This window comes from Echiichthys vipera (genome assembly GCF_963691815.1).
Source record: "Echiichthys vipera genome assembly, chromosome: 3".
In the NCBI taxonomy this organism is placed as follows: domain Eukaryota; kingdom Metazoa; phylum Chordata; class Actinopteri; order Perciformes; family Trachinidae; genus Echiichthys; species Echiichthys vipera.
The window spans coordinates 20,000,677-20,028,356 of NC_139828.1; the positions used below are offsets into that span (position 1 = coordinate 20,000,677).

Genomic DNA, 27,680 nt, shown 5'->3' on the forward strand with positions numbered 1-27,680 from the left:
TCGCATAAATATTCACTGAGGTCATTTTCACATGCAGTACTTCACATTGTGACATTTAAGTGGGGATAAAGAGGGGGTTGATAGTTTGCATTGTGGCCATTAGATGGCGCTAAAGAGGCTCCCCGGTTCCACCGAGCGTTGAATGGGATCCTAGTGTGATCTGGCAAAGAGGCGGGGGGGAAAGCACATCACAAGTCCTGGACGAGGTTTGAGCCAAAGGCATTCTGCTGCCAACATTTTATCGACGTACCTCCGTCTCTCCGGCCCGCAGAACTGAGCCAAAAAGATTCACAGTGCGTAATTACGCACGGGGACGAAAGATCCGCGGTGTTGTTCGCCGTAGAAACCCCCGGACAAAGGGAGGCAGACAGGCTGGAGTACAACAACTGACTTAAGAAGAGAGGAGTACTACTGGAGGGGGAACCGGGGGAATCTGGAGTCGGAAGTGATTTGTCTTTTTTCCCCAGGATTTCAGGCAAGAAGCGAATCCGTTTCCGTTTGTAAACCGAGGAAAAACGGACTAAAAGTGAATTCGGTCCCCAAAAAACAGCATCCAGGTCTTCGGAGCATGGGGTAAGTTAGACATTTGTGTCTAAATGTACAGTTAGCGCACTCTCGCTGCCTGGAAGGGATTTGTTCAAATGGCGAAATGCTTAAAAAGTGAACTTTGTGGTGACTTGCGGGATTTTTCTGAGTGGCTGTTTGGTCCGGTTACACAAGAGCCTTCGTTTTTCTCTCCTTTTAAAGATTTTCGACCAGAATATTAACACCAGACACTGTGTCGTTTTCTTTGTTTACAGTCTGATAGACATTACCGAGAGAGCAATCGTGTGTTGGTGAACGGTAGAGCTCGACACAGTCTGATGTCCGTTTACAGCTGAATGACACGTGTGACCGTAGAAAGGTCAAATTAACATGTTTTACATTTAACTCTGGCTGACACACACACACACACACACACACACACACACACACACACACACACACACACACACACACACACACACACACACACACACACACACATACAGGACAACTTCCAGGTTGTGCAGGGGATCCCCGTTGACTTTGCTTTGGGAAGCTCCTGATCCTGCTCCTCAAGATGTGCCTAATCTCATTAGGTGTGTGTGTGTGTGTGTGTGTGTGTGTGTGTGTGTGTGTGTGTGTGTGTGTGTGTGTGTGTGTGTGTGTGTGTGTGTGTGTGTGTGTGTGTGTGTGTGTGTGTGTGTGTGTGTGTGTGTGTGTGTGTGTGTGTGTGTGTGTGTGTGTGTGTGTGTGTGTGTGTGTGTGTGTGTGTGTCAGTCACACCTCCTCACATTACCACAGCCCATGCTGTCAGCCTCCTCTAGGCCTGTGTCACAGTGGTTGAGATGCTGCTCAAATGACTGCTGGAGAACAGTATAAGTGCATCCTCAGTACTCTGTTATGTTTAATAGGGGTTGACTGATATATTTTTGGAAGACTTCATTATTTATGCAGTTGTGCCAGTATTCCCTTTTCAAAGTGAAAATTTACACTGCTGGCCAGTTTGGCATGTTATAATACACCTAACTATCAGAAGGTAGCCTATTTTACTGCATACATTGTTTTCAAAATGCTGTTTTATTAAAGTCTTATGCTCTACTTACTTACCACTTAAACTATGTATGGAGGTGTTGAAAAATTCAAGTGAAGTCATTGGGATGTCCATGACGAGTGAAACTGCACGGTGCTGCAGCACAGTGTTGCTGCTCACCCCAAATTGTAACAAAAGCCGCATTACAAATCAGTCACTGGATCCCACAAAAAGACCACAGAGGTGTGTCATTCAAATCTCCTTAAGACCAGGCTGAACTTGCGTCTGTGACAGAACCTACTGGTGCATTCAGATGGTCCTCAGCAACTCCTTAAGTCAAATTTCCAAGTTTACCACCTGGATGTTGCAGGTTCTTAGGAAATATCTCTCAGGTGAGTTCCATTTTCCAAACTTACAGAGACTGAAGAACTTTAAGACTATGGCTGCAACTAACCCGTATTTTCTACAAACATCCATTAATCTGTCGATCATTTTCCTAATCGATTCGTTGGTTGGTTTCAGAAAATGTTGGAAAATGTTAAGTCTTCCAAAAGGCCAAAAATTACGTCCTCAAATGTCTCGTTTTGTCCACAACTCAAATATATTCAGTTTACTGTCACATAGGAGGAAATGATCAGAAAACATTCACATTTGAGAAGCTGAAATCAGAGAAAACTTTTTTTTCTTCAGTCAGCGATTATCAGAATGGTTGTCGATGAATTTAGTAGTAGACAACTCATCGATTTAATCGTTGCGTCCCTATTTCAGACACATAATCTGTGAGTTGACTGCACATAGCTCTTAAGCACCTGAGCACACAACTGTCAGAGGGTATCCAGGCACTTCTCACTTCAGACAAAGTGGTATCAGTGCATAATGTATCTGAATCAGACTGGCACTTTCTGCTCGTTGCTGGGCCTTCGACAGTAGCTTTGCCATAAACGTCTGATTTGATGGCCTGTGTTTGATGCTTTTACACCAACAACTCGGACCAGACGTCAGCTCTGCATCATCCCTCTGTGGTGACTGGACGCAGCTGAGATCAATCACCTGGTCCAAATGAATGTCATGAAGGAACTCATAGATGTAGCCGTGGGGTTACCATTCAAACTCAGACAACTGAACAACTCTTTAGAGACAGAGACAGTATGGAGCTACTCTTCACCGCAGCGAGCACCAGGATTAAGAGCCACTTCACGTCCATAAATAAAATGAGTGGTGGGTGCACAGGTGCTCTTATACTGTGTACAGCTTGTCTTAAAGTACTTAGCCTTGTCACAAGCTGGCCCATGGGCAAATGGATGATGTAATAAGATGGAGAGAGAGAGAGAGAGTCATTATTTAATAGAGATCTTTTATTTTCTCTAACAGGCTTATGACAGATTCTATTATTTACAACCTGCAGCAACTTTATATTCATCAGGATACATTAAATATCAGAAGCTGAGACCATTTAAGAGCAAATACCTGGTAAACACACAGTGGACACGTCATATTTTCTGAATTAAAGAGGACCGCCTGGATGCATTTGAGGACCCTCTGGACTCAGACAGCCTTGTTCATTCTTTCATAGAAGTGTGTTAACTGGCTGGTGTTTTACATTTGAAAGAGCTTTTTACCATATTTGGATAGTTTATTATTATTTTATCTTATCAATGGAATCTGTGATCAAGATTCTGTTCTCTTTATGGATTATTTCAATTCTTAAGCATATTTGAATCCAAGTGATATCATGATATATAACTCCAAAACAATATAAAATGTATTGTATGCTACTCTTCTATAGTGCTTCCATCACAGCATAAAAAACAGTGACCAAACAGCATCATGGCAATATTTACACCGTATGGACAATGAAACCACGTTCTGATCTTGGCACATTGTTAGTTTTGCACTAAAGTTCTTAATAAAGAGAAAATACTCTTCATTTGTCACGCATTTAATGCACACAGGAGTATACAAAAATAGTCTTTACCATGTGGTTATTCTATTATCAGAAAACATGCTATATTGTGATATACTGTATATTAATATTGAGATAGCCTCAGTTTCAACCTCAGCGTACTTGAGGTATGAGGTGTAGCTGCTTCATGTCAGCAGTTTCTTCACTGTCTAATTCCTGACACTCCACAGATATTTTCACCGTGTAACTTGGATCCTCTCTCCTCTTGTTCTGCCGCAGAGGAGTTGTCCGCGAGCTGTAAAATGTTCCCGCTACATCGAGAGAGGTACAAACCCACGTCGTCTCTGTGTTGTGGATCCGCATGGCAGGGATGGGTGATAAACTCAAGTTTTTGATCTCAGATGACACTGGTCTTGGTACCTGTACCTTCCATCAGTGGTCTAGTATTTAATAATATCTATTTTATTTGGCGCAAAAACCAAGGACTTTGGACTTAGGAAATTGAGAAATGGCCTTTGTGTCTTTATGCTCTGGCTCTTTTGATATTCAAGAATACAGCATCTGTATCTGTACTTTTGGTACTCTGGGGATCAAGCCGCCCATCCCTACCTCAGCAAACATCCACCCTCATCTCATGCCATAATGTTTGTCCTTCCCCAGCATCTATGAACACTGTTTACTGTAAGATTAGATTCACACTGGAGGTTTCATGCTTGTCATGATGTGCAGATGTTGTCAGCACGCTCTCCTCCTCTTGCTGTCGTTGTCTGGTGTCTCTTTCATCACATCATCCCCCTGTTGGTTGCTCCATTGCAGCGCCACTGTTCCACATACTGTTGGATTGTTTCAACTCTTAAACAGTGCATTGTATTTCATAAATTGTATGTTTTTAATAACAACTTTCAAATATATGTATGTATGTATGTATGTATGTACAGTATATGTATATATACGGTATATTCTTGCAGTTTCTGCTGCTGTGCCCACATGGTTGAATGCACACAATTTAAATGTTTTCCTCTGACATGCAGTGGATTGGAAGTACAAAAATCTTCAAGGGACACATTACATTTATCTAGCTGATGCTTATATCCAAAGAGTCTTGAATTGTGTGCTTTCAACCATGTGGGCACAGCAGCAGAAACTGCAAGAATCATGTAATCAACTTAACTGAATATGCTGAACTGCTTCATATTTAGACAATAAGAAAGAGAGTTATTTTTATTTTTTATGGGCCAAGGTGAAGTCTGATCAGATGTGTTTTCAGTCTGTGATGGAGTATTTGTAGAGGCTCTGCTGTCCTGATGTCAGTGGGAAGGCAGGACAGCAAACAGTCGGGATTTTGTTGAGCGGTAGCCGTGTCCAACCCTTCGTAGTAACGGGTGTAGTAAGCTGTTTGGCTGTAGCGGAGTGGAGTGTGTGTATGGTTTGAACTTGGGTAGGTTGAAGACCAGCAGGCTGCATTCTAGATACATACCTCAACACAGCTACTGTTTGCTAAAAAGAAAAATAATTTTATAGCTTAAACCTTTTCAGTGTTTGATGAACAAAAGAGTTCGCATCAACCAAAATCCTAGTTTAACATTTTGGGAATTTAAAGCTTCACTTTCTTGTCTAAAGTTAGAAGATCAAAGTCAAGTCAAAGCGTTTATTGTCATATGCAGTTTAAAGACAAGTTTCCCTGCACAATTTTGCCTTTCGCTTTGATTGTTGTTTACAAGGAAACACAAGGTATAAAGAAATAAATAGCACATAATAAAGAAGAACACTATGTACAATATACAGAAATATCTGAGCAGCCGGCGGGTAAATGTCTGTGACAGGTGTGTTAAGGTGGGGCAGTGATTTCCGGCCTGACGGCCTGAGGATAAACGCTGCTAACTTCTGTATCGCCTGCCGGAGGACATCAGTTTGAGAACCTGTGTTGGGGGTGAGTGGAGCCTTGGATGAAGCCACTCTGCAGTGGTTGGTAAATGTCCTGCAGAGATGGTAGGGATGCCCTGATGATCTTCTCAGCAGTTCTTGCTACTCTGCAGGCGTTTGCATCCGAGCCCCGAAAAAACAGAGATGTTTGAAAACGCTGCTGAGCTTCAGGTTGCATTTTAGTCTGGGCGGGCAGAAAGGTAAACTCCTTTAAGTAACAGCTTGAAATGTATTCAAGAGATTGAGGGTTTAATGTGAGAGAGAGGAAAACCTGTACTGAGATAAGTTTTGCTGTCATTTCTGCCCGTGCTGCTGAACTGTCTTGTCTGTGTTAGCGTTTCACACATGAACTCTCACAGCGACGGTGCGTTGAGTGTGAAGTAACTGAGTTATCAGTAACGTTGTGAATGTAGCAGAGCAGTGTATTTACAGTTTATTGTCAGTGAACAAATGCTTCAACTCCTCAGGACCCAAGTCAAGTCCCTGTGTCTTTGCTGCTCACTGCAGATTAAATTAGCGCCTTGATCGGTTTCTCGCAGTTGCTGTTGTTCCTCAGAACTATTTCCAACGCCCATTTTCTTCAACGTCCATTTTCAACTGCAGAGTACTGTTAGACAATGTGCTCCCTGTTTACACTGACACGTGCATGGGTTTTGTCACTGCCCTACCTCTTTAGGAGTCTAACAGCAGGTCCTGAATGTATTGAATTCAATGGGAGAAGCGGACGTGAATACTGATTTAGACCTTTCCATAGCCCCATAGTCACTGAAGTAGATATTTGACCCAGGAGAAAATTAACTTTGTTCGAGACCTGGGAACACAGCTAAGCTAAGGTCTACTAATGTCCACAAACGCCTCTGATAATTATTTTTGTTGTGATGCTAAATATGGCTGTTAAATATCTAATGTAAGCAGAAGATGATAAATAAATGATGCACATATTACCTTTCATCCCACCACATGAAGGTCACTACACTTTCAAGCAAGCCCACGTCCAACTAGGAGGCAGGAAGTGTATACCATTTAATTCAATTGGAGCAGCTTGAAATTTGCTTTTATTAGATGATTTTTATCCCGTTTAGGTCATCACTTTTTGAAACCACTTGTTACAGCTGTTGAAACGCAGTATGTCACAGCTTGCATATCTATAAAATTAAAGAGGAGTCATATGGAAGGATGATGATGTTGCTGTCTATCATCTCATTTACTGTAGAAATCTGTCTTGACGTCACTGTGCAGCCTCCCTCTGCAGCAGAGAGGCGTCTAAACTGTCACCAGGAACATAATCAGTTAATCTGCAGCAATAGCGCCATAAAAGCTGTGCAGCGCCTGCGTCCTCCTACTGACCAGAGAACCAGCTGCTCTGTGGGGAGAAGAGCTTCTTAATTGCTGTTTTGGAGACATCCATAGTTGCATGAATAAACTGTTATCATAGCTCACTTTCTTACTGTTTGCTTCATTTCACTGTGTTTTAGTGGCAAGAAAGTAATAACTGTGCTGCTGTCTAGGATCGAGACAAAAGATCAATTGTTTTTCCGTCTCTCTCTGACCTTCATTTATATCCTGAATACAGAAAGCATGGCAGCTTTGTGTCCCCTTCACCGTGTGAGAAGTTATCAGTCAGATGAGTTGACCTTCAGATAGGAGAAGTGCCGTGCTGTCCTTCAACACAAACAGTGCTCACATTTCAGGCATTTAATTTGCCAGTGAAAAGGCTTGTTGTCATTGAGTGTAGAAGATGCTCGGTGAGTTGGTAGACTTCTGAAAAACTGACAACCTTCTTCTTCTTCCTTGTTTTACCCCAAAGCTTTCCAGTGTAAAAACGGAAGTGCATATGTTTGGCTGCAGATATGGTGACTTGTTAAGCAGCTTCAGTATGAGTTAGTGTTTCTCCTCGTCATGCTATTTCGGTATGTAGTTGTAGCGTGTCATGTTGCCGGACTGGACCAGACACTTTCGCTTGCTCAGGAATGTGGACACGTGGGGTGGTTTACTCTGAGAGGTCAGAGGAAGCAGACCCATAAATGCTTTTGAGAGGAACAAAGAGAAACTGCCAAAAAGAAAAGCAACAAAAAAAGACCCTTTTCTGAAGTCCCCAGAGGCTGTAAAAACCACAGCAGAGTTCCAGTTCTGTGTCGTCTCAATGCACACGAAAAATGATGCTTTGCTGTGGTTAGCCGGCATTTACTCGTTTTTTATTTATTTATTTTTGGGTCAACACATGTTATTCAACCTGACAGGCTGAGCGTGGGAACCTGTGTATACTTTATATTACTTTACTTTTACATTTCTATAGATAACCTTTGTTCTCACATTGTCACCTACAATGGCACATATTGCTTTTCACAGTTGGACGGATACTTGACTTGGATGATTTCATGTTAGTTGTTGATAAACCTTTCATGAGGTGACTGAAAAAAAGAGTGTCATAAAGTACATCTGCGGTCTTCACTATGTTACATCTGCAGTGTAAGAGCACTGGTATATGGACTTTTTCACTAAAGATGCTTTAATGCTACTTGCCATTCACATTTAGCAATCTGGAGCAATTTTGGGTTCTGTGTCTCGAACCCTGACATGCAGGACACATCTGTATGCACATTAATACAGTTTTTGTTCCTCTTGTCCATATACTGGCCATGGAGAGATCCCTTTTTAAAAAGCAAATTTAATGAAAGTGATAGTGGGAGAAAATGCACAAGGCTTTTGCAATCTCTTTACAGTCAATATGGACAGGATGACTACAGTGACCAAAAACCATTTCAATGTACATGTGGGTATTTTTTTTAAAGACAGACCTGGAAAATGTGATCATATCCTTTTGCTGAAGGTTTCTGTTCTTTTCCCTTTTTTTTTTTTAATTAATCCAAACCAAAGTTCTAAGGATGAAGGTTGTTGTATACCGTAGAGATTAAGTCCCTTGAGGAAAATGTGAAATTTGTGATATTGGACTAGACTTGACATTCAGCACATAGTCCTATAATATAATGTCAAGAGCTAATGAAAAATGCCCATCACAAGTGCTCAGAGCACAAAAGATGCCTAATTTAGAGAGATTTCAAACAGGGGAAAGCATCAAATCACATTTAGAGAAGCTAAAGGCTGCAAAGGCTTGGAATTTGTTTTTGATACATTACTTCAATGATTACTTGTTTATTTATTTATTCTTTTTTACTCCTTTTTTACTGCTTCTCTATTACAGGGAATAATATCGGTAACCTGCGGTTCAATTTGTTTGTTTGAATGTTTGTTTTTGTGTGTGTGTGTGTTGTCATGGCTGGTTGTTCTTGTTTATTATTATATGCAACGATATTGTATGACCTTTATAGAAAACAATTATCCTTACCTATACTTTCCATTATGAACCTTAACCTCTTTCCCCCTCATCAGATCTCCTGCAGGTTTTCTGATTTGCTATTTCAAATTTTTCACATTCAGCTTTAAAATATGCCGTAGGAATTTTGGCAAGTCTTGCAGCATCACCTACCCCCGGGCTATTTAGCAGGCAGAGCTTATAGAGCTCCATTATGGGCAGTTTGAGGAGTATTTTCTCAACTTCAGAGGCGTCTGGTTGGGTCAGGCTGCAGGGCCAGACGGAGGCTGCAGCTTCTGTTTCACAGATCAAAAGCTTCAGGGGGCCGGAGTTAAGAGGAAAGATGAAGAAGAAGCAGTGAGAGGATTAGAAAGTGATGGCTTGAGGCAAAGACACACAGCACAAGCATGGTGTGTGTTTGTGTGGTGGCAACTAGACACTGAATAAAAAATACATTGAAATTGTTTTTAATTTCTACTCATATGATTATCAAAAATTAAGGTATTAGTATGAAAGTATGAAAATATTAAAGTCACGTTTATATTTCAAATTGCATCCAATTTAAATTGGTTTAAGAACGACTGATACTCCTTTGTGTGTTGTTTTTTTCGTATCATGAACTGTTGCATTGTGTGTTACTCAGGAGAACTTCAGCACTGTGTGGTGGGTTGAAAGTGTCAGTAGTTGTGCTGATTTTAACCTTTTTAAAGACTGTCCCACTGCCTTCACAATTTCCATAGATCTGCAGAATTATTGTATGGGAAAAAATGACAATGCACAGCGCTGTGACGTTAAAACAGTGGTGGAATTCAGGGAAAAAAAAAAAGTAATTCATTAATACCTTTTTGTGTCATGATGATGACCTACGTAAAATATTGATTTGGCTTAACAGAACTGTTAAACAACCCTACATACAGCCTCATACCTTACTGCTCATATCCGTCTGTCCAGGTAGCGCTGTTTCACAAAGGAGTTTAGACACCCTCCTGCGCTCGGACACCCACAGTGATGATGGGCCACTCAGCGTCTGAGCTCACTGATTACAGCTTTAAGGCGAGATGTTGGTTCTGGGCTCAGCTGCGCCCACAGAGCTGCTAAAGTATTTTGTTGTTGTTTGTTGCGAGTGAACAGTGATCTTTACATGCTGTGTGGTTATAACAGCATCATAGTAATTTACACCTTATTTATACTCCTAAGGAATCTGTGTACACTCTTTTTTCCCCTGCATTATTAACCTGCTATCAGACTTCTAAAAAAAAGTCGCAATACCTTTCTATTTAGATTTCTGATGAAAATGGAGCTCTGTGTTGCAAATTATATTTAGTCTAATCAGGTCAGGAAGGGTCCTGTTGTGTTTCTAAGCAGACCAGCTGTCAGCTTCGATTAAGTGGTGTGTCATCATCATCAAAGGGAAATTGCGTTTTCTATGGCAGACAGAGAGGGTGAACTCTGAACTACAGAGAAAAATTCCAAGTTTTTCTACCAGTGTGGATGCTCTCTTCCTGAATCTATCTGCATCAGGTCAGACTGCCCTATTGTCTTTCTCGGATTGGGACTTTCTTTCTTTTTAATAAATAATTTATTTGAAACCCTTAAAGAGTAGAACTGCAACGATTAGCTGTGTAATTGATCGACAGTGTCGTTCATTGTTGAACCAATTCCCCTTTGAGAGTCTTTGCATAATCCTGTCCTCTCATGCACTTCTTTAAGTTAAGTTAAGGTTTTTGTTGCAGAACTGTTGTCAGATATGTCCGAGCAGTGATTTGAAACGTGCAGTGTACGCAGCCTCGTAGGTCAGAGGAAATGGATTAAAGCCTCCTTGCTCTCTGATGACTCCATGTTGAAAGCTCAGCTCTCATACTGTTCTTCCAGTGCGTCCAGATGGAGATGTCTTAGAAGTCAGTTTATGGCCTTTCCTGCAGGCAGCAGCCAAATACTGTTGTTATATTATATGGTAATAGTATTTAATCTGTATGGATGTGAGGCTGACGAAGTGCTTGCATGCTCAGCAGAAGGCTTCCCAGTTTGTTTGTCTCAGTCTGACATTTCATCAGATCTCTCATCCTGTGTAACTTAGAAATCTATCTCAATGCTTCATGCCACAACGTAGAGGATGGTTAGTGGATTTATGAAACTTCAGAAAGCAGCTCAGACTGAGCTGCTTCACTCTCCCATTCTCTCTCATTCCCCTGCCTCAGATCCCAGCAGAGCTGTCTCCCCTGTTTTTCCAGGTTTTACCAGTCTGTCGTTGCTTTCTCCTCCACTCTGACCCTAAATACAAATTTTAAAAATCCAAAGGAGAAGTAGCTGTTCTCCTTAAATGAAAAAATGACTTCACTAACAAAAGAAGATATCAAAAGCTTCTCAGGTAACCCACATTCTAGTTTAGGCACCACTAAAAACAAAAGACAATTTGTTTTTAAATGCTCTGACATTGGAGCCAATATTCCCACAAGAGGGAGAGAAAATTATTTTGATAATCCTTTAAGTAATTTGATGGCAAACTACTTTATTCCAGCTTCTCAGTTAAGGATTTTCTGCTTTTCTTCTGTCTCATGTGATGGGATGAACTGAATATCTCTTGAGTTGATATCTATTGTTGGCTTCCGATAATTGTGAGCAACATTTTTTGCTTTTTTCTAACTATAGTCATCTTATAGACTAAACGATCGGATATACTGGGAAAATAACTGACTCATCACTCATTACTTGCAGTTTGAAGACACTTGATGTGATGGGCGTGTTTTTGATCCTAAAGTTGATGGTGACTTTTTCTAAAGAGGAAATACCCTTGATCTAGGAACTAAAAGTAACATTTACCATGAGTTATTTTAAGCCTTAGAAGCAGCTAGTGAAAGAAAAAACACCTCTATTGTTTTTAGAAATATCCAGGGGCTGGTTTCATAAAGATAGACTTTGACTTAGGCTTAGCTCTTACTCCTAGTCAGACTTTAGAAATACATCTAAATTCACCTGAATACCATGGCTGTTAGTCCACAATTAGCCTTGGGGACTAGACTAATCTAGCAGCAAAATATCTGTAAGACTGCACTTACAATAAAGGCTAGTCTAAAATGTCTTTGTGTCATGACTAACTGGAAATACTACTTTTGGTTTCGGCAAGGATTAGTGCTGGGTAGAGGACAGAAGGGACGACATGACAGGGATCAAACCACGGTCAAATAGCTGCTTTGTAATTTGGCCACGAACAACTGAGTCTCTAACCACCCGTTAAAATTTGTCACCCTTGGATAGTTAGTTAGTTTAGTTTTCCGCTGCATGATAGAAATGTCAACATGTCCCCTAGGTCACGATGATTCTTCAGACAATGAGCTGCTCTATTCACACATGGGTCACACAGTTTGATCTCCACTCCAACTGATTCGGACATTTGTGTTCTCACACACAGCTCCTCTGGTTAGTGTCTAGGTAAGTTCAGGGTTGCCGTGCATGTGTGAAAGGGGCTTATGAGACATACACCTCAAAAAACATGTTGTGATGTTTTTGACCCCGTTAATTACTGAGCTGTAGCCTAATCCGAACTCAGCTCTGCCTCCACTCACGTACGCTTGGATGTGCAGCAGTGAGTGTGTACAGTATTATGACGGGGAGGTGGGGGATGGTGGGGTGTGTGTTTGTGTGTATGTGTATGTATATATATATATATATATATATATATATATATATATATATATATATATATATACATACAACCGTTTATATATATCTTTATTATTTATTATTATATATTTGACCTGGAATATATTGACAATAATTGATCCAGATGACTTAGGCCTCTGGCTAAAAGCAGGATGTGAATACCTTAAGCACAATTTCAAGTACTATTCATTCATTCATCTTCAACCGCTTGTCCCTGTCGGGGTCGCGGGGGGCTGGAGCTGAATCCAGCTGACATCGGGCGTGAGGCGGGGTACACCCTGGACAGGACGCCAGTCTATCACAGGGCACATAGAGATGAACAGAGACAGACAACCATTCACACCTACGGGCAATTTAGAGTCAGTCAATCAATTAACCTAACACAAGCATGTCTTTGGACTGTGGTAGGAAACCGGAGAACCCAGGGAAAACCCACACAGACACAGGGAGAACATGCAAACTCCACACAGAAGGGCCCCAGCCGGAGCGCGAACCGGGAACCTTCTTGCTGTGAGGCGACAGTGCTAACCACTACTTGAGTATAATATAATGGCACTCGTATTTTAATTTTATACACTACATTTCAGAGTTTTGTAGTACCTTGTTGCTTTGCAGATTAAGACTTTACACATTCAATGCAAATATTATATGACCTAATACAATATCTATTAAACAGTGTACATGGCATTGTTAAGTAAGGGGTCCACATTTATTGCACATATTTCTGTACTGTAATTTGATAAAGTCTTTATTTGTTATTGAGATATTTTCCATGGCGCTGTTGCAGTGGAAGTATTCAGCTCACATCTTGCTTTGTAACTAAATTGTCTTCCTGTGGGGTTAAATATGTTGGGCTGATTGTAGCGTAACTTTGGCTTTAATGACAGCTCTTCAGATTGTCACATATAAGGAGCTCTCTCCTAATCACGCAGGGTTTTACTCTAACAACACCTGATTTGATTAAGAGCTACACAGTTTGAGGATTACTTGATCTGGTGTGTGGAACATCAGACTACACTGCTCTCTACTGCTCTCCACTGTCAGGCTGCTGTGCAGCGTTTGGTCTCCTTCACCTCAGGAGGGCTTTAATCCAGTTTTTAATCAGCTCATATCATCAAACCTCAATGTGATGCATCCTGTCTGAGCTGATTAGCTTGAAAGGGTTTTCACAGAGTAACATCAAGATGGGCCAAACGAATGACGGGGCAATCATTTCCGTGTGAATCTGCTGTGACGGCTGGGAGCTGATGAGCAGTCGCTCATCATTTCTCATTAATATGAGAATTGATAGAATGGAAGCTCTTATTACTTTGATGTTAATTAATGTATTCTTATTTATTTTTGGCTTATTGGCGTTAGCGTGCTTTTATCAGCTGTAGCCAAATGATTAGTTGTATTGAGCATAATTAATTACTTTCATGGTTCTGTTAATTTGCTTGATTTGTGTCTGATGTTTCGAGCAGGATTTTACCTTTGAAGTAGGTGTTCAGGTTTACCACAGTCCTCACATCAAGCTCTACTCCCTGAAAAGAATGGCAGCCGGGTCTCAAACTTTATTTATAATTTTGCTCCTATAATAGCAACAACTGTATTGAAACAGCAGGACATTAATTACAGCAGCATTAACTTTTTTTTTTTTAAGGTTTGGTAAGAGTCAGCACTGGACAACTCCCTACTGATGGCTGCGGTAGTTTTTATGGGCAGACCTTTGGGCTTGTAATAGAGGGAAAAGCATGGGTATTAATTAAAACATTATTAGCTTCATTGCATTGAAGGTGTCCTAGTTGGACATGACAGAGAGCCAGTATACCCAGTAGTGGGACACTGTAACTGGAATGTAGCCATTATTAATGTTATTGACTGCACTTTTCCTGCTAAATGTCAAAATATCTCCTGTGAAGAAAATTAATAGAAAGAGCTCACATACAAATTTCAATATTGTTCTTCGCAACAAGTAACTTCCTTTTGAACCATTTGGCAGAAATGAACTAATGAGGCTGGAGCCTGGTGAAGTAGGACTGGGCTAAATGCAGTCAATCAAAGACATATTAAGCCAAGTTGGCTGCTAGCGTTTTAGTCTTACGATATCCTTAAGTCAATGATTATTAGTGAAACACATTTTCACTTTTACTAGTTTACACCTAAAATTTCCATCCATTGAGGTTAATTAAACAAATTACTTTAAATATTTTATTATTAAAGGAATATGTGTGTTCTCTGACTTTGACTTTTTCTTTTGAAAGAATCGAACCTCATGCTTTCTCTTTCTGAGTCTTTGACCAACTGTCATATAAATCCCATTTATGTGGCCGCAACCAAACAACGGTACGCCTGTCACTCCTGTGAGAAACTGGGAGGGTCAGAACATGTGAATTAAAACAAAACCAATAAATCAAATCCTAAGAGCCAAGTATACCACAAAGTAGAGACGTAAGTAGTTTGCTAAGTCAACTCAGCCACTGTATTTGTGTCCTCAATTGGTCACATTTGTTGTATGATCTCTAGTTTCTGCCATCCTGAATCTCACTGACACCTAAATCTGCTTCCCTGACTGCGCTGCTATTGTCTATTGTCAACTGCATCTTCAGTAATCTATGTTGGAACAATAACCACTATTGTTTGTATGCAAATGTACAGTGATTCCAACCAAACCCTGTGGGAGCAATGCTTCATGTAATCCATGCTGACCTATATAAATGATAATTTCTATTGCTTAGACAAAGAACAGAGCCCCTCTCCCCACACACATTATCCTCATTAATGTCAGTATGTAATTGACTTTCAGCTCATTGCATACGTTGACATTATGCAAACTCTATTAGCTGTAGAATGTTGCACAAATTCACCGAAGTGCCCACGCAGTCCCTCATTGTCCTCTGAGCTTCTCTCCACTGCTGGACGCCCCACAGCGTGACTCTTCAGAGAGAGCAGGATGGCTAATTGGACTGCTAGCGGTTAGCAAATCTTCAATTTCATTTGCACCAACAGCCTCATTACACCAGGAGAATATCAGTGACCTCGAGGTTCCCGAAAACACAATCACATTCGGAAATTGGTGGTACTTTTGTCCCTATTTATAGCTTTATCCACCATCATTATACACTCAGTGGGAGAGTGGGGTCCCCAAAGTGACAAAAAAGTCAATGTTTCGCAATCAAACAAATGAGCGAGATGATAATGATATTCAGTTCATTTTAATAATGGGTACAGATGTTGTAGCCTTTTGGCTTTGATCAGTGTACTAATAAAGAGTCTCCATATTTCCATTTTACAAGTATTGCATAGCTCAAAATTATAATTGAGAATGCATTTTTATCATTGTTGCCTTCATTATTTCATAAAGCAGCACATGAAAGCTCATTAAAGAAATGTATGGTAGTATATTTATAAACACGCTGTAAAGAAAATTAACAATGGAAATTATGGGAATATGTTAACGAAAAAAGAAACCGTGTGTGGGTATTGTTGCTGCATCAACAGGTTTATATTTTGCCAAGCAAGTATGTTTTAGTCTGGTCTTGATATGAGGCCAGTTTGTCCTTTTGCAGTTATGAAACTTCAGAGACAAAAGTAGTGTTAATTCATTCTTCAGTTCAGTTTTTAAGGTTTTTTTTTAGGTCAACGAATTCGAGCTTTGGTTTTTCCAGGTTTGGTTTCGTTAGTAAATGTTTTCAGATATCTGCAGCAGCACAATAAAGTGGACGCTCAACTAAACATATTTGAAAACAATAAAGTGGACGTTGTGGTGCTCAGATCATTAAAATTACATTTCATCATGTCCCAGTAATTAACAGCTGTCCTCAAATGGGCTATGAACAGTTTTTACTTCTTTAATCTTAGGAACAGAAAAAAGTTATGATAATTATGCGTCATAGTAACTGTGGATGACGTGGGAGAAACCGGGACATAATTTCTAAAGATGTTTCAGATGAGTTCTTGAATTCTGTTCTTTGAGCACCACCATCAGATCTGTGTTGTTTAAGAGATCATACAGTAAGTTTCAGGGACAGAAAAACCTCCACAGTTGGTTTAACTAGAGGTAAAAGAAGGTATGCTGTAGTTTAACTCTTCCAGTGTAAAACAATGACGGATAGAGTTTGCTTGAGATTTGAAATGACAGACTGCTCTCTCGTCTTTATATTCGGAGCCCCTGAGCCAGTTTCTCAGTGACGAGTGTCACATGCAGGCAGATTTATGCCTCTTTAAAATCCGGCTCAACTCGCTGTTTGTGACCGAGCTGAGTGACAAATGAAAAGTTTAGGCAGAAGAGCGATTTATTCACTTCCTTAAAAAGTTACACGTGCTGTTACAAAATGATTAATAGCACAACATTTAAAGAAATTAGGTGCTCTCCAAAAAGGTACAGTTTGTTCTATTAGTATAAATACTCGGTTCGTGTCCTCAAAAAAGGAGTTTGGTTCTTCCCAAAGGGAGAAATTAACTTTGAAAACAAACGTTTCAGTTAAAAATGAACAACACTGAGTTATTTTTTATAGAGCCTTCAGCTGGGAGATTACTACTGCACCAATGCCAGCAGCTGCTCATGGGAAAATAATAACACAAACTAATGGAAAACAACAAAACTGAAGGCAATAAGGATAAGCAAAATAAGAAAATCGATGGCAAAATACAATGTAGAAAAAGCCACATTTTTTTCTGCTTTCTGGCTCGGTCAAAACTGATGACAGTCTTGCCAGATTGATATCTTTATCATACCCATAAACACGTGAAATGTGTTATAATGCTGCATATACAGTATGTGAAATAATCTAAAAAAAGGTGACACATTTCTATATGACTGTACACCTGAAATTACATTTCAAAAGCATTGTTGCATAATCTCTCATTGCCAGACCTCTCATCTCCACCGTGCTGGAGAAAAGTCTGTCTGCAGGAGTTAACATTCTGGTATAGAGGAACAAACACTCTGCTTGTATTTCTTTAAACCAATCACAATCGTCTTGAGCGGCACTAAGCCCAGGATGCAGCGACAGTGCCTTTGTAAAATAGTATGGAAGGAAACTTGTTTTGGCTTAACTTTTGCAAGTAGGGAAGCAAGCCCTGACATTAAAATGTCTAAATCCCTACATAAGATCTATTCTACACATATTCTTCTTATATCTTTACAAACATTTGCTGAGAGAACCGAGCAGGCCTGTGTTACAGCATGATTCACATCTAAGTCAAAACGTGCCATTTTTCTAGCTCCGAGGTGATTGTCGTTTCCTGTTGCGAGGGGGATTTTGAAAACCGTTATATCTTTGTTATTATATCTGTTATTATACCGATATCAGTGGGGGAGGAGAAAAAAATATGTGAAATGACATGGCCAATGACAGGCTGTATACCCACAGTCTACATCTGTCAGACTACAGACATGTTAACAAAAACCTCAGTCATCTTGTGTATGAAATCTTGTTCACGCTGCATTTGTTTGTATGTTTGTGCATTAGCATGTGGTTTGTTTTTGTATACTTGAATGTGACTGTCCGAGGAGGGTTGGAGTCTGTGAACTGTACATTCAACAGTTGAAAAGTGTTGTTCTTTTTTAACTCCCCTATTGCTATTTAAATGAACCAATATATACCGTATAGTGCAGTGAAACCAGCTAACACTATACTAAACACACATTAACTCCTCTTACAGAGTGTGAGGTCTTCTTTTGAAAACAAGGAGCCTTCGTGGCAGACGGTTGAGGGGATGGCCGCCTGCCTGGATGTATTCAGTAGTGTTATCTAAATTATTATGACACCAAATCACCTGTAACTTGAAGTGAACATGTTCTGTTATTTGTTTTAAAGGGAGCAGCCCATCTTTAGTGCCAGAGCTCATGTCTTCCAGATCGACCCGGCCACCAAACGCAACTGGCTGCCCGCCAGCAAACACGCCGTCACTGTGTCCTTCTTCTACGATGCCAGCCGCAACGTTTACCGCATCATCAGCGTGGGTGGGACGAAGGTGGGAGGCCTCCACACATATGACTGCAAAGATACACGTGCACAGACTTGTGTATTTTAATAATATAATTACATGTTCACACCACACGTATTGTTATTTGTCTTTAATGGCAAAAGACAAGTAACTCGGCTCTGATTCTTTTAAGAAGACATGAACCAATAAAATGTTTTATAAACCTGATTTTTCAGAAGTCTTTCCAGCATTGATTGATTATAAAGTGGTCTGTCTACCAAACTTTTTTTAAACATTTTTTTACTGATTTTATCGATATTTCATTCAAGTAAAGGCAGCATGAGGTCCAGTGGGACTGCATGAAAAATCAAATCAAGCTTACGTTGAGTCCATTTCTTCAGTATTATCATGGTGCAGCTTGTTGCACACAGCAGTTATTATTTTCCTTACATGGAATTAGTATTATAATAGTGTAGGGACTCTTTATTTGTGTAGTATCGTAATCCTCCTTAGCCCACTATGTGCACCCTGTTCTGAGATTCTTCAAAAACAGGAAATGCATCTGTTTTCCATCTGGCTGTGACTGTTATGGGTGGGGATGTATTAATCGGAGTTGCACGTTGTCAGCAAAATATTTAAAACCAACCCACATCAGTAACGCCACATCCACGAGAAGAGCCCAGGAGTCCCAGCACTGACAGCATATCTTGTTAGCATATAAATTAAAGTTCTATGTAGTCATCACCCAGTTGTGTCAATTGAGCGCACTGAAAGTTGATACATTTGGCAACAAATCCACCTCATCAGACAGTTCACTCGAGAGTATCTGAACAGATCGACTCACACCACAACAAGCTTTCCCTCAGCTCTTTTCCTGGCCTGGCTGTTGGATATATTAATCTGAACACACACGTCTCCAGTAGGCCTCCATAATGTTTTTGTTTTTTTAATTTTAGGGGGCACATTTGCGAAGACTTCACATTCGGAGGACTACGTAATCTAAATGTGACTCATGTTATTAATGGTGTCGTGTTATTTATTGTTGCTAATGATCCTAAATAAAGTCACATAACTCAAAGCAAACACCAGCCTGGTCACTGTTATCAGCTGCTGTGCAGTCAGTTGTTGGGCTCCTGATAATGAGATGAGAATCAGCATATTTGCTGGTCAAGTACATACAAAGGAAAAATAACAATGAGCTGTAATGAATTTGGCCTTTAAAGGTGACATCAATCATTAATGTTCTTCTTGTTGATTCTGGATATCATGAATTCTTTGTCCTTGAAAATGACCTTTTTGAAGACAGGGATTTAAAGCACGTGGCTTGAGTTGAGAAATGCATTCACATAGAGTCGAGGTGGATCTGCAGAATTTGAGTCAGTGCACCTTCATCACAGCTACTGTAGTTGTGCATGTACTTAAAAACTCAAATCTGTCTCTTATCTTATGTTCTCTGTAGTTTCTTGGCTAAATATCCTCCAGCTGGCTAATTTAACATGTTTACTATCCCTCTCTGGTCTCATTCTGATTTTGTATATCCTTTATTTCTGTGCAGGATCATGTTTTTAATCAACAACAGCGTTCTGCTTTTCCAACTGTGATCACTTATCTACTTTTTTTTTTCCTCATGTTTTTCCTCTTTATTCTCTGTGGTGTTAGGCCATCATCAACAGCACCATCACCCCAAACATGACCTTCACCAAAACCTCCCAGAAGTTTGGCCAGTGGGCTGACAGCCGGGCCAACACCGTCTACGGCCTGGGCTTCTCCACGGAGCAGCAGCTGCAGCAGGTACACGCCGCTCACACACACAGACACAAACACCTCAGCTACATTCAAGAGTTTTTTCAGAGTTTTTAATCTATTAGATATTACAGAGAGAGGGGGGACTATGGAGCAGGAGAATACAGCGTTGTGATGTAAATTCACAATAACACATTTTGTTCTGTCAGTATCTCATGCAGCTGGATTATTACATAGACACAAAACATCTCCAGGATCTCTTCTTCACCATGATGCAGATTTTCATACACGTCCTACTATAATATTGAGAGAAAAATATGCTGGGGTAAGCAGTTTCCTGGAAAAGGCAAAATAAAAAAGAAGCCAGAATTTGACAATACAGACCTCCTGCAGTTCTCCCCTGTCTATGCTAAGATGCCCCACCTGAAGAGCATGGGCAAATGCCCTCTCTTCATACAGTGACCTGTACGAATACTAGTCTTTAATTTCCATTTTTAATCCCGATCCTGTTATAAAGTGGGAAGTTTCTGAGAAATACCTTCCCGCTTTCTTCTTCTTCTGCCCGTAATGCTCTTTCAGATGTCAAACTGTGATTTGTGGCTCTAGTCACGGTTGGCTGCGGTTATGACAGTGGCTCCCAAACCTTTTCTGCTGGGTCCCCCTTCTCTCTTTTCATTACTCTGGTTTTTCTGGTGAAGCCCAGGTTGAGATATGCCTCATCATATTTTCTTGTCTTTGGGTGGTTGTGATGTTTGGTGTAGATTCATGATTCTGCTTTTTGTGTACCTTGCAGTCTTTTCACAAACTTGTCCATGCTTTGCTAGCTGTGCCATGCATCATTTATATTTAGCCTGGCTTCCCCACCCCAGTTCGGGGAACCACTCGGTACGCAGAAGGTTAAACTATTATCAACATTTTCTATTCATCTCTGAAACGGCTCCCCAATATCTTATATTTCGTTTACTGTCAGAGTTTTTTTTCGACTTTTTTGATAAGTCTGTCTTCTTTTATTGGGCTGAAATTCAAGATAACTTTATCCATCCCTGAGGGAAAATTCTTTAAAGGTGAAATAGCAACATCTTAAGTGTCATCTGCATTTTAAGAAATGACAATAAGAACGTGCTATTCCTTTTTCTGAAATGACCTGTGATTGACCAAAGTCTCCCATCACAGGCTAGATTTTCATGAAACTTAGCCAAGAGGAGGTGCAGAAGTCTATTTTTTTCTCGGCCCAGTTGAATTACAATATGCTGCTAGGGTATTGTGCAACAAGAACAACAAACAGATATTCTTGTTACTCCAGAATGAAGCTGCAAGATACACTGACGAGAAGTCAAGTTAGATATTTTCCAATATGTTTTAATAAAATTACATTATCGTAATTAAGTACCAAATGAGTATTTAAATCAGTGATATAAAGATTATGTAAGTATGGTGCTTAGTGGTGCGGGCTTTTCAGGTTTTCTCTAACTTCTGTCTTCTCTCTTCACCTGCAGTTTGCGGAGCAGTTTAAGGAGGTGAAAGAGGCGGCTCGTCTGGCCAGAGAGAAATCTCAGGAGAGATTTGAACTGGCCAACCCTGCGCTCAACATTGCAGCTCCAGAGGTAAAGCACTGCTCTACTTTCTTAAATGTTTTCTTATTTATTTTGGCTGATAAGAGCCTCGCCTAGCTAGAAAATGGAAACTCTGTATACTCAAATATACTCAGCTATAAGTTATCACTACAGATCTGACAAAAAGCCTAACCACCCTAAATAAGTGAAGAATAAGGATGCATTTAAATGGTAATAGACATATTTTGCTATGCTGATTTATTAGTAATTGTGTAGCATAACAATACATCACCTCATGAAAGCTTTTCCATTTGCTGAAACACCCACCACAGACTTCCCTACAAACAGCAATTGTCAAAAACCGTCTGCCGGGGGGTTGTGGATTAACCTGAGTAATCAGGACATTGTTTTTGGAAAGAAATATTACTGTTGAGTTTCTTTTTGAGATGCTTTGAGCACCACAGATGCCGACTTTATATTGTGGGTGGTGGAAGAAATGGTAGAAATATATTGTAGAGAAAGAAATATAAAACAAAAGCTCTCTGCATGGACGGTAGTTTCACTCCAACTTACTCTATTAGGGCTAAATAATAACATTTATTTTCTTATTAATGACTATTATTAGGAGCAAATTGTCCACAGTGTGAAGACAACGCCAAGGGAGTTGCCACTAGTGGTAAAGACTCAGAAAACACTGTTGTTATTTTTTTATAAATAAAATCTGAAAATCTCACAGTGCAAGTGTTTGCTGATCAGATTTTAGAGGAAATACATTTAAAAGTGTGACCTATTACTAGGATGGACAGCCGGTTCAGGACTTTGAGGGGGCAGGATGGTGTCTGTAGCCCCACAGGCCAATACAACATGGTGGAGCAGTAATACCCCAATGAACTCAGTGGCTTTGTTTCTATTTTAAACATATACTGAATCACGAGGGATTAAATGTATTCCCATCTGGCCGTTCCATTATTCTCCCATTGGTTAACTCCATTAAAAGATTTCATGCATGACAAATGGAGATGAGAGGCAGGAAGAGAGGCTGGCACTGAAGGTGTTTGGAGGGGCAGTAATGGCCGGGACTGAAAGAAAGAAAAATGAGGGAGCAGGAGAGTGGAGGAAGGAGAGGACAGCTGAATCATCCATAATTGAAGGGAATCTGGCTGCTGGTGAAAGGACAATGGCCAGCTTTTTATCCTGTCAGTGTTGGCGATTTCTTGGTGGATTTGATAACCGAGGCTTAGTTGGAGAAGTGAAAGTTTTTCCTGCAGTGGAAACTTTTTGTGCCTCACAAAAAAACAAGCCACCCTGTAGTGACATTATAAGTAGAGCACAAGATACAGGGTGATATTTTTTCTGGGGCAGTTTTTCTGATATTCACAACATCAAAAATAACAAGTAGAGCATACACCCAGTTTGGGCGGCTGTGACTTTATTTTACAAACATGGAGGAAACGATGTGTCATGCTAAGTTTTGGGAAGCTTCAGAGTAGTATCAGCATTAAGAGTGTGTTTGGTTGTTGTTGAGACATGGATTCAAAACAGACTAAGTGTGTGTGTGTGTGTGTGTGTGTGTGTGTGTGTGTGTGTGTGTGTGTGTGTGTGTGTGTGTGTGTGTGTGTGTGTGTGTGTGTGTGTGTGTGTGTGTGTGTGTGTGTGTGTGTGTGTGTGTGTGTGTGTGTGTGTGTGTGTGTGTGTGTGTGTGTGTGTGTGTGTGTGTGTGTGTGTGTGTGTGTGTGTGTGTGTGTGTGTGCGCGCTAACAAAGAGCCACTCAGCAGGACTAAAAGACTGCAGAGTCACGCTGCCAACCGCGACCTCAGCTCTGAGACACTCAGATAAGAGCTGATGCTTTGTCTTGTCTATTTATTGAGCGAAGGCCGAGAGAAAACACTGCTGGATACGATACGACAAAACAGAGCATCAATACCAAGAAAGCCTGGCGCACAAACTGAGCAATATTTCATCAAACTATCTGACATTTTAATGTTAAAGTTGTATTAAGTATTGTTTTTCATAGAGGCAGTTGCAGTATTGATGCTGGACTGAGCTGCACAGAAGCAGAAGTGAGAGTGGGAGGTCAGAGGGGAACTTGATGAGGTTTTTTTTACTTTATTACTTTTAACTTTATGTAACTAGTGTCTTCTGCATTCATGGGTTCAGATTTTGTGGTAGATAACTGAAATACTGTCTTGTAATTTGAATCAGTCGGAAGTGTAAAAAATAATTTTGGTGCCTGCAAATTTGCTTTCAATGTGTCATATTTTGATTGATATTCACACTTCAGATTATGGCTCAGTTTGCTTTTGCCTCACGTATTTGAAATTGATATGGGAGTGGGAGTTAATGACAAAAGCTAGTTTGAGATCTAAATGTGTGTCAGTGATGATGATGACATAATTGGCTGCATTTTTAGCTTTCCTTAGGTACATTTTGGGCATTTTGTGACAGGGTAGACAGGAAACAAGGGGATGTTATTGTGACAAGGTCTTAAACACCAGGAGGCCCCTATTAGAAAAAAGAAGACATTCTTTATTAATCCACGAGGAAATTCACTTACACTCCGTACTTGGTCTCTACATGGGACCACCCTCTGGCCCACAGACTGAGCCACTGCAGCCCACTATAAAGTGTATTTGGTAACATCTCTTTAAGGAAGCATGGTTACAAAGTGCTTTATAGAGAAAAAATCTAAATGCGAATCTAAAGAGGGTTAAAAAAATAAATAGAAACAAAAGTAATAGAAAAAGGCTTCTTTCTCTTCTTTCTTGTTTCACACGTATTGATATTGCAATTCTTACCAATTGTCCATGTGTGTGAAGTTAAATTTATTGAGAGTTGCTGTAGGATGTAACGGTGTCCTCAGTACACAAACACGCTGGTGTTCCTGTGTAGAAATAAAAACACACAACAATCAGTCGGGGTTTGTCAATCGCGGTGAGGAAATGAAGTGTAAAAATGGCTGAATTTATGCCTTCAGTGTCAAGTGCAGAATGAAACTGCACACACACAGAGGTCAGGGTCAGCAATTACTGTTACCACAGCAACCAGAGTCCTGTTTGCCTGTTGGGTAGCCAAACACACACACACACACCCACAGAAACATCGTCTGGATAAAGCTGCACGGTCAGACTCGGGCGAACAGTCCGTAGAAAACTCTGCAGTCATTGATTTTGTGTCTGGCAGTTAACAAAGGCGTTGTTGAGGTTTTTATCACATCTTCTTACTCACAGCTGCATGTTGTACCATGCACACCATGGTGCTGACTCCAAACATCCCTAATATGAAAACAACATCCAATCAAAGCTGTTCTGGAGCTTAAGTACATGAAGTTATTGTACACATCAATTATAGCCAAGTTTTAAGGGCTGCTGTGTGGCTATAGTGTCAGCTAGGAGCTCCATTAAGGCTTTTATGTACTAAAGTGTGAGTACTGTTTAAAGCTTTCCTCAAACCCTTTTGTCCTTTTGTGAAGGAGAACAAAACTATAAAGATCACTGACTTGTGCAAATTCGAGATTTAAACTAACTGCGTGGCTGAAGTTAAACTTTCGTGAATGGAACCAAAAATATCTCAGGGTTTGAACTGGCCTGAACCTACCAACCTAAAATATCAGTAGGCTTTGTATCACAGTGGTTAATAAGTACTGCTTAGTAACTGTATCTGTGCAGCCGCAAGCTTTCCAGAGCACATATTCTGCCTGATGTATGTGGATGGCAGCAGGGGATCTACATGCAGGAAAGCTACAGCTTTCAGGCTTATTTGCAGAGCTCAGAGATAAGATGGAGGAGGAGATGGTGAAGTTCAGGGAAATAAAAATTAAGCATAATAAACACAGCAATGAAGAGAGCATTATAGAACTGACAAAGTGCAAAGACGCAAAAACATTTTATTTATATATATATTAGTGGATGCTTCATTTGAGGGTTTTAGTATAGACCATAATTATTGCTCTGTTTATGTCATGTGTTGTGCAGCATAATATAGCTTAAAAGAGAATTTGCAACAGTAAAGAGGATACATTGAGTCATAATATGCAAATGGCATTACTTAAATACTTAAATGAAGAGTATACACCCACTTGACATTACAGGAAAGTAAACACTTAAAAACGGAAAATAAAACGTGATTTATGACATGTTAAAAAAATATCCACACATTTGTGTTTTGTTGGAAAATAAACGCACAAACAAGATTCCAAATTGTTGTTTTTTTTTTATCAAATTTTTATTATGATTTTTGTTATAACAGAATTACAAATCACGTAAAGTAGGGGGAAAAAAGGGAGGGGCAGGGGAGACAAGACTCGACAAACATGACACACACAACAGACAAACATAAAGATAAAACACAAGACAAAAACTAAAAATGAAACAAAAAAGGCTCTAGTGTCCCATCAAGTCTTTGATAGAGTCTGTTAGGTTACGCCAAAAGTCCAAAGTCTTTTCTGAAGCTCCATTGACTCTAGCTGTGGATAGTTCCATGAATATAACGTCCAAAAACGTGAGGCTCCAATGCCGCATTGAGAGGTCATGGGGTGGCTTCCACCGTGTAGCTACCATCTTCTTGGCAGCGGTTAGTCCAGCATAGATTCCCCTCTGAGTTACTCCAGCAACACCGAGAGGCGACAAGTCATTCAAAATCAAAACACCCATGTGAACAGGCACATTGACAGTGAACAAACGAGACAGACAAGATGCAACATCACTCCAAAACTGAGAGACAGGGCCACAGGCCCAGAACATGTGGAGAAAGGTGCCGTGGGATTGAGTTGGGCAAAACGTGCATAGAGGGTTATTGACTATTTTCATGTGGTGCATCCTTACAGGGGTCAGATAGGTTCTATGGATGAAGTTATAATGAATGTGTTGGTGATCAGGATTACGCGACACCTCTGAGATGCTGGACCAAACATCGTCCCAATCAAATTCTTCGCTTAGATCAGGACAGTCCCGTAACCAGACCTTTTCTATAGGAAGGCCAATATGTTTGGGTATGACCAAGAAGTGGTAAAGCCTAGATACCATACCTTTTGATGATGACTGACTAGTAAACAGTTTACGGATAGGATGAGTAGGCAAGGAACTTTGCCAGGGGACACCATATGCTTTGAGCGCAGATCTTAATTGTAAATAGAAAAAAAAGGTAGAACGTGGCAGATTGAATGTATTTTGTAAGTCAGAGAATGGTAACAAGCCAGAGTCACTGAATATATCCTTTAAATAATGAACCCCTCGTTGTTCCCAATGCGGTGCTGTTATAGGACTCCCACCTATCAGTAACGACTTATTGTGAAATACAGGGGAATGTGAGTGCCAGTTACAGTTTATGCGAGAAAACTTTTCTACTACCCGCCAGGTCCTGATGAGATAAGAGATGATGGGCCCAAATCTTAGTTGGCACTGCTTATTAGAAATATTAGAAAAGAGAACATCCTGTAATGGCCATGGTTTCGTCATAGCGCGTTCTAGAGTAAGCCAAGAAGCAGGCATGTCTGGATTAAGCCAAGTAAGGAAAGGTCTTAAAACAAAGGACCAAAAATACAGTTTAAAATCAGGAACAGCTAAACCACCATTTTCCTTTTCCCTCTGAAGAGTGGCCAGTTTAAGTCTCGGCCGTTTGCCTTTCCAGATGAATTTAGAAACGGCTGAATGTAATTTAGTCCAGTAGTCAATAGGAGGCGATAGAGGAAGCATGGAGCTGACAAAATTGATCCTGGGCAGGATGTTCATTTTAACAATTGAGGCACGGGCTTGGATAGACATAGGGAGAAGCACCCATTTTTCCATATCCTTCAAAACGTTATTTTGGGCTACTAAGTAATTGTGTTTAACAATCTTATTTAGGCAGGGGAAAATCTCAACACCAAGGTATTTAAATTGCTTGACGATCGGAATGCAAGAAGAAATGTTGGAGTTGCAGGCGGCCTCATTCAAATGGAGGAGTGCAGATTTAGACCAATTGATTTTAAATCCTGACATTTTGCCATAATTCTCACAAATAGACAGAAGATGGGGGATGGATTGAGATGGATTTTCTAGATAGACCATGATATCATCTGCAAATAAAGAGAGATGATGACGTGTGTCATGCAGTGTTATAGGAGATACCAACTGGGACAGACG

At 40.3% G+C, this 27,680-nt stretch overlaps 1 protein-coding gene across 1 annotated transcript in view; it reads left to right on the forward strand.

The window, feature by feature from the left end:
• Positions 1 to 355: 355 nt before the first annotated feature.
• The window catches only part of homer3b (homer scaffold protein 3b), a 50,235-nt gene continuing 22,910 nt past the window's right edge, over positions 356 to 27,680 (forward strand). Inside the window, exons 1-5 of the mRNA XM_083940426.1 lie at positions 356 to 573; positions 3,738 to 3,783; positions 18,156 to 18,312; positions 19,924 to 20,055; positions 21,504 to 21,611. Coding sequence (XP_083796552.1) covers positions 3,761 to 3,783; positions 18,156 to 18,312; positions 19,924 to 20,055; positions 21,504 to 21,611 — 420 coding nt within the window. The 5' untranslated portion in view covers positions 356 to 573; positions 3,738 to 3,760. The remainder of the gene's footprint in view (positions 574 to 3,737; positions 3,784 to 18,155; positions 18,313 to 19,923; positions 20,056 to 21,503; positions 21,612 to 27,680) is intronic.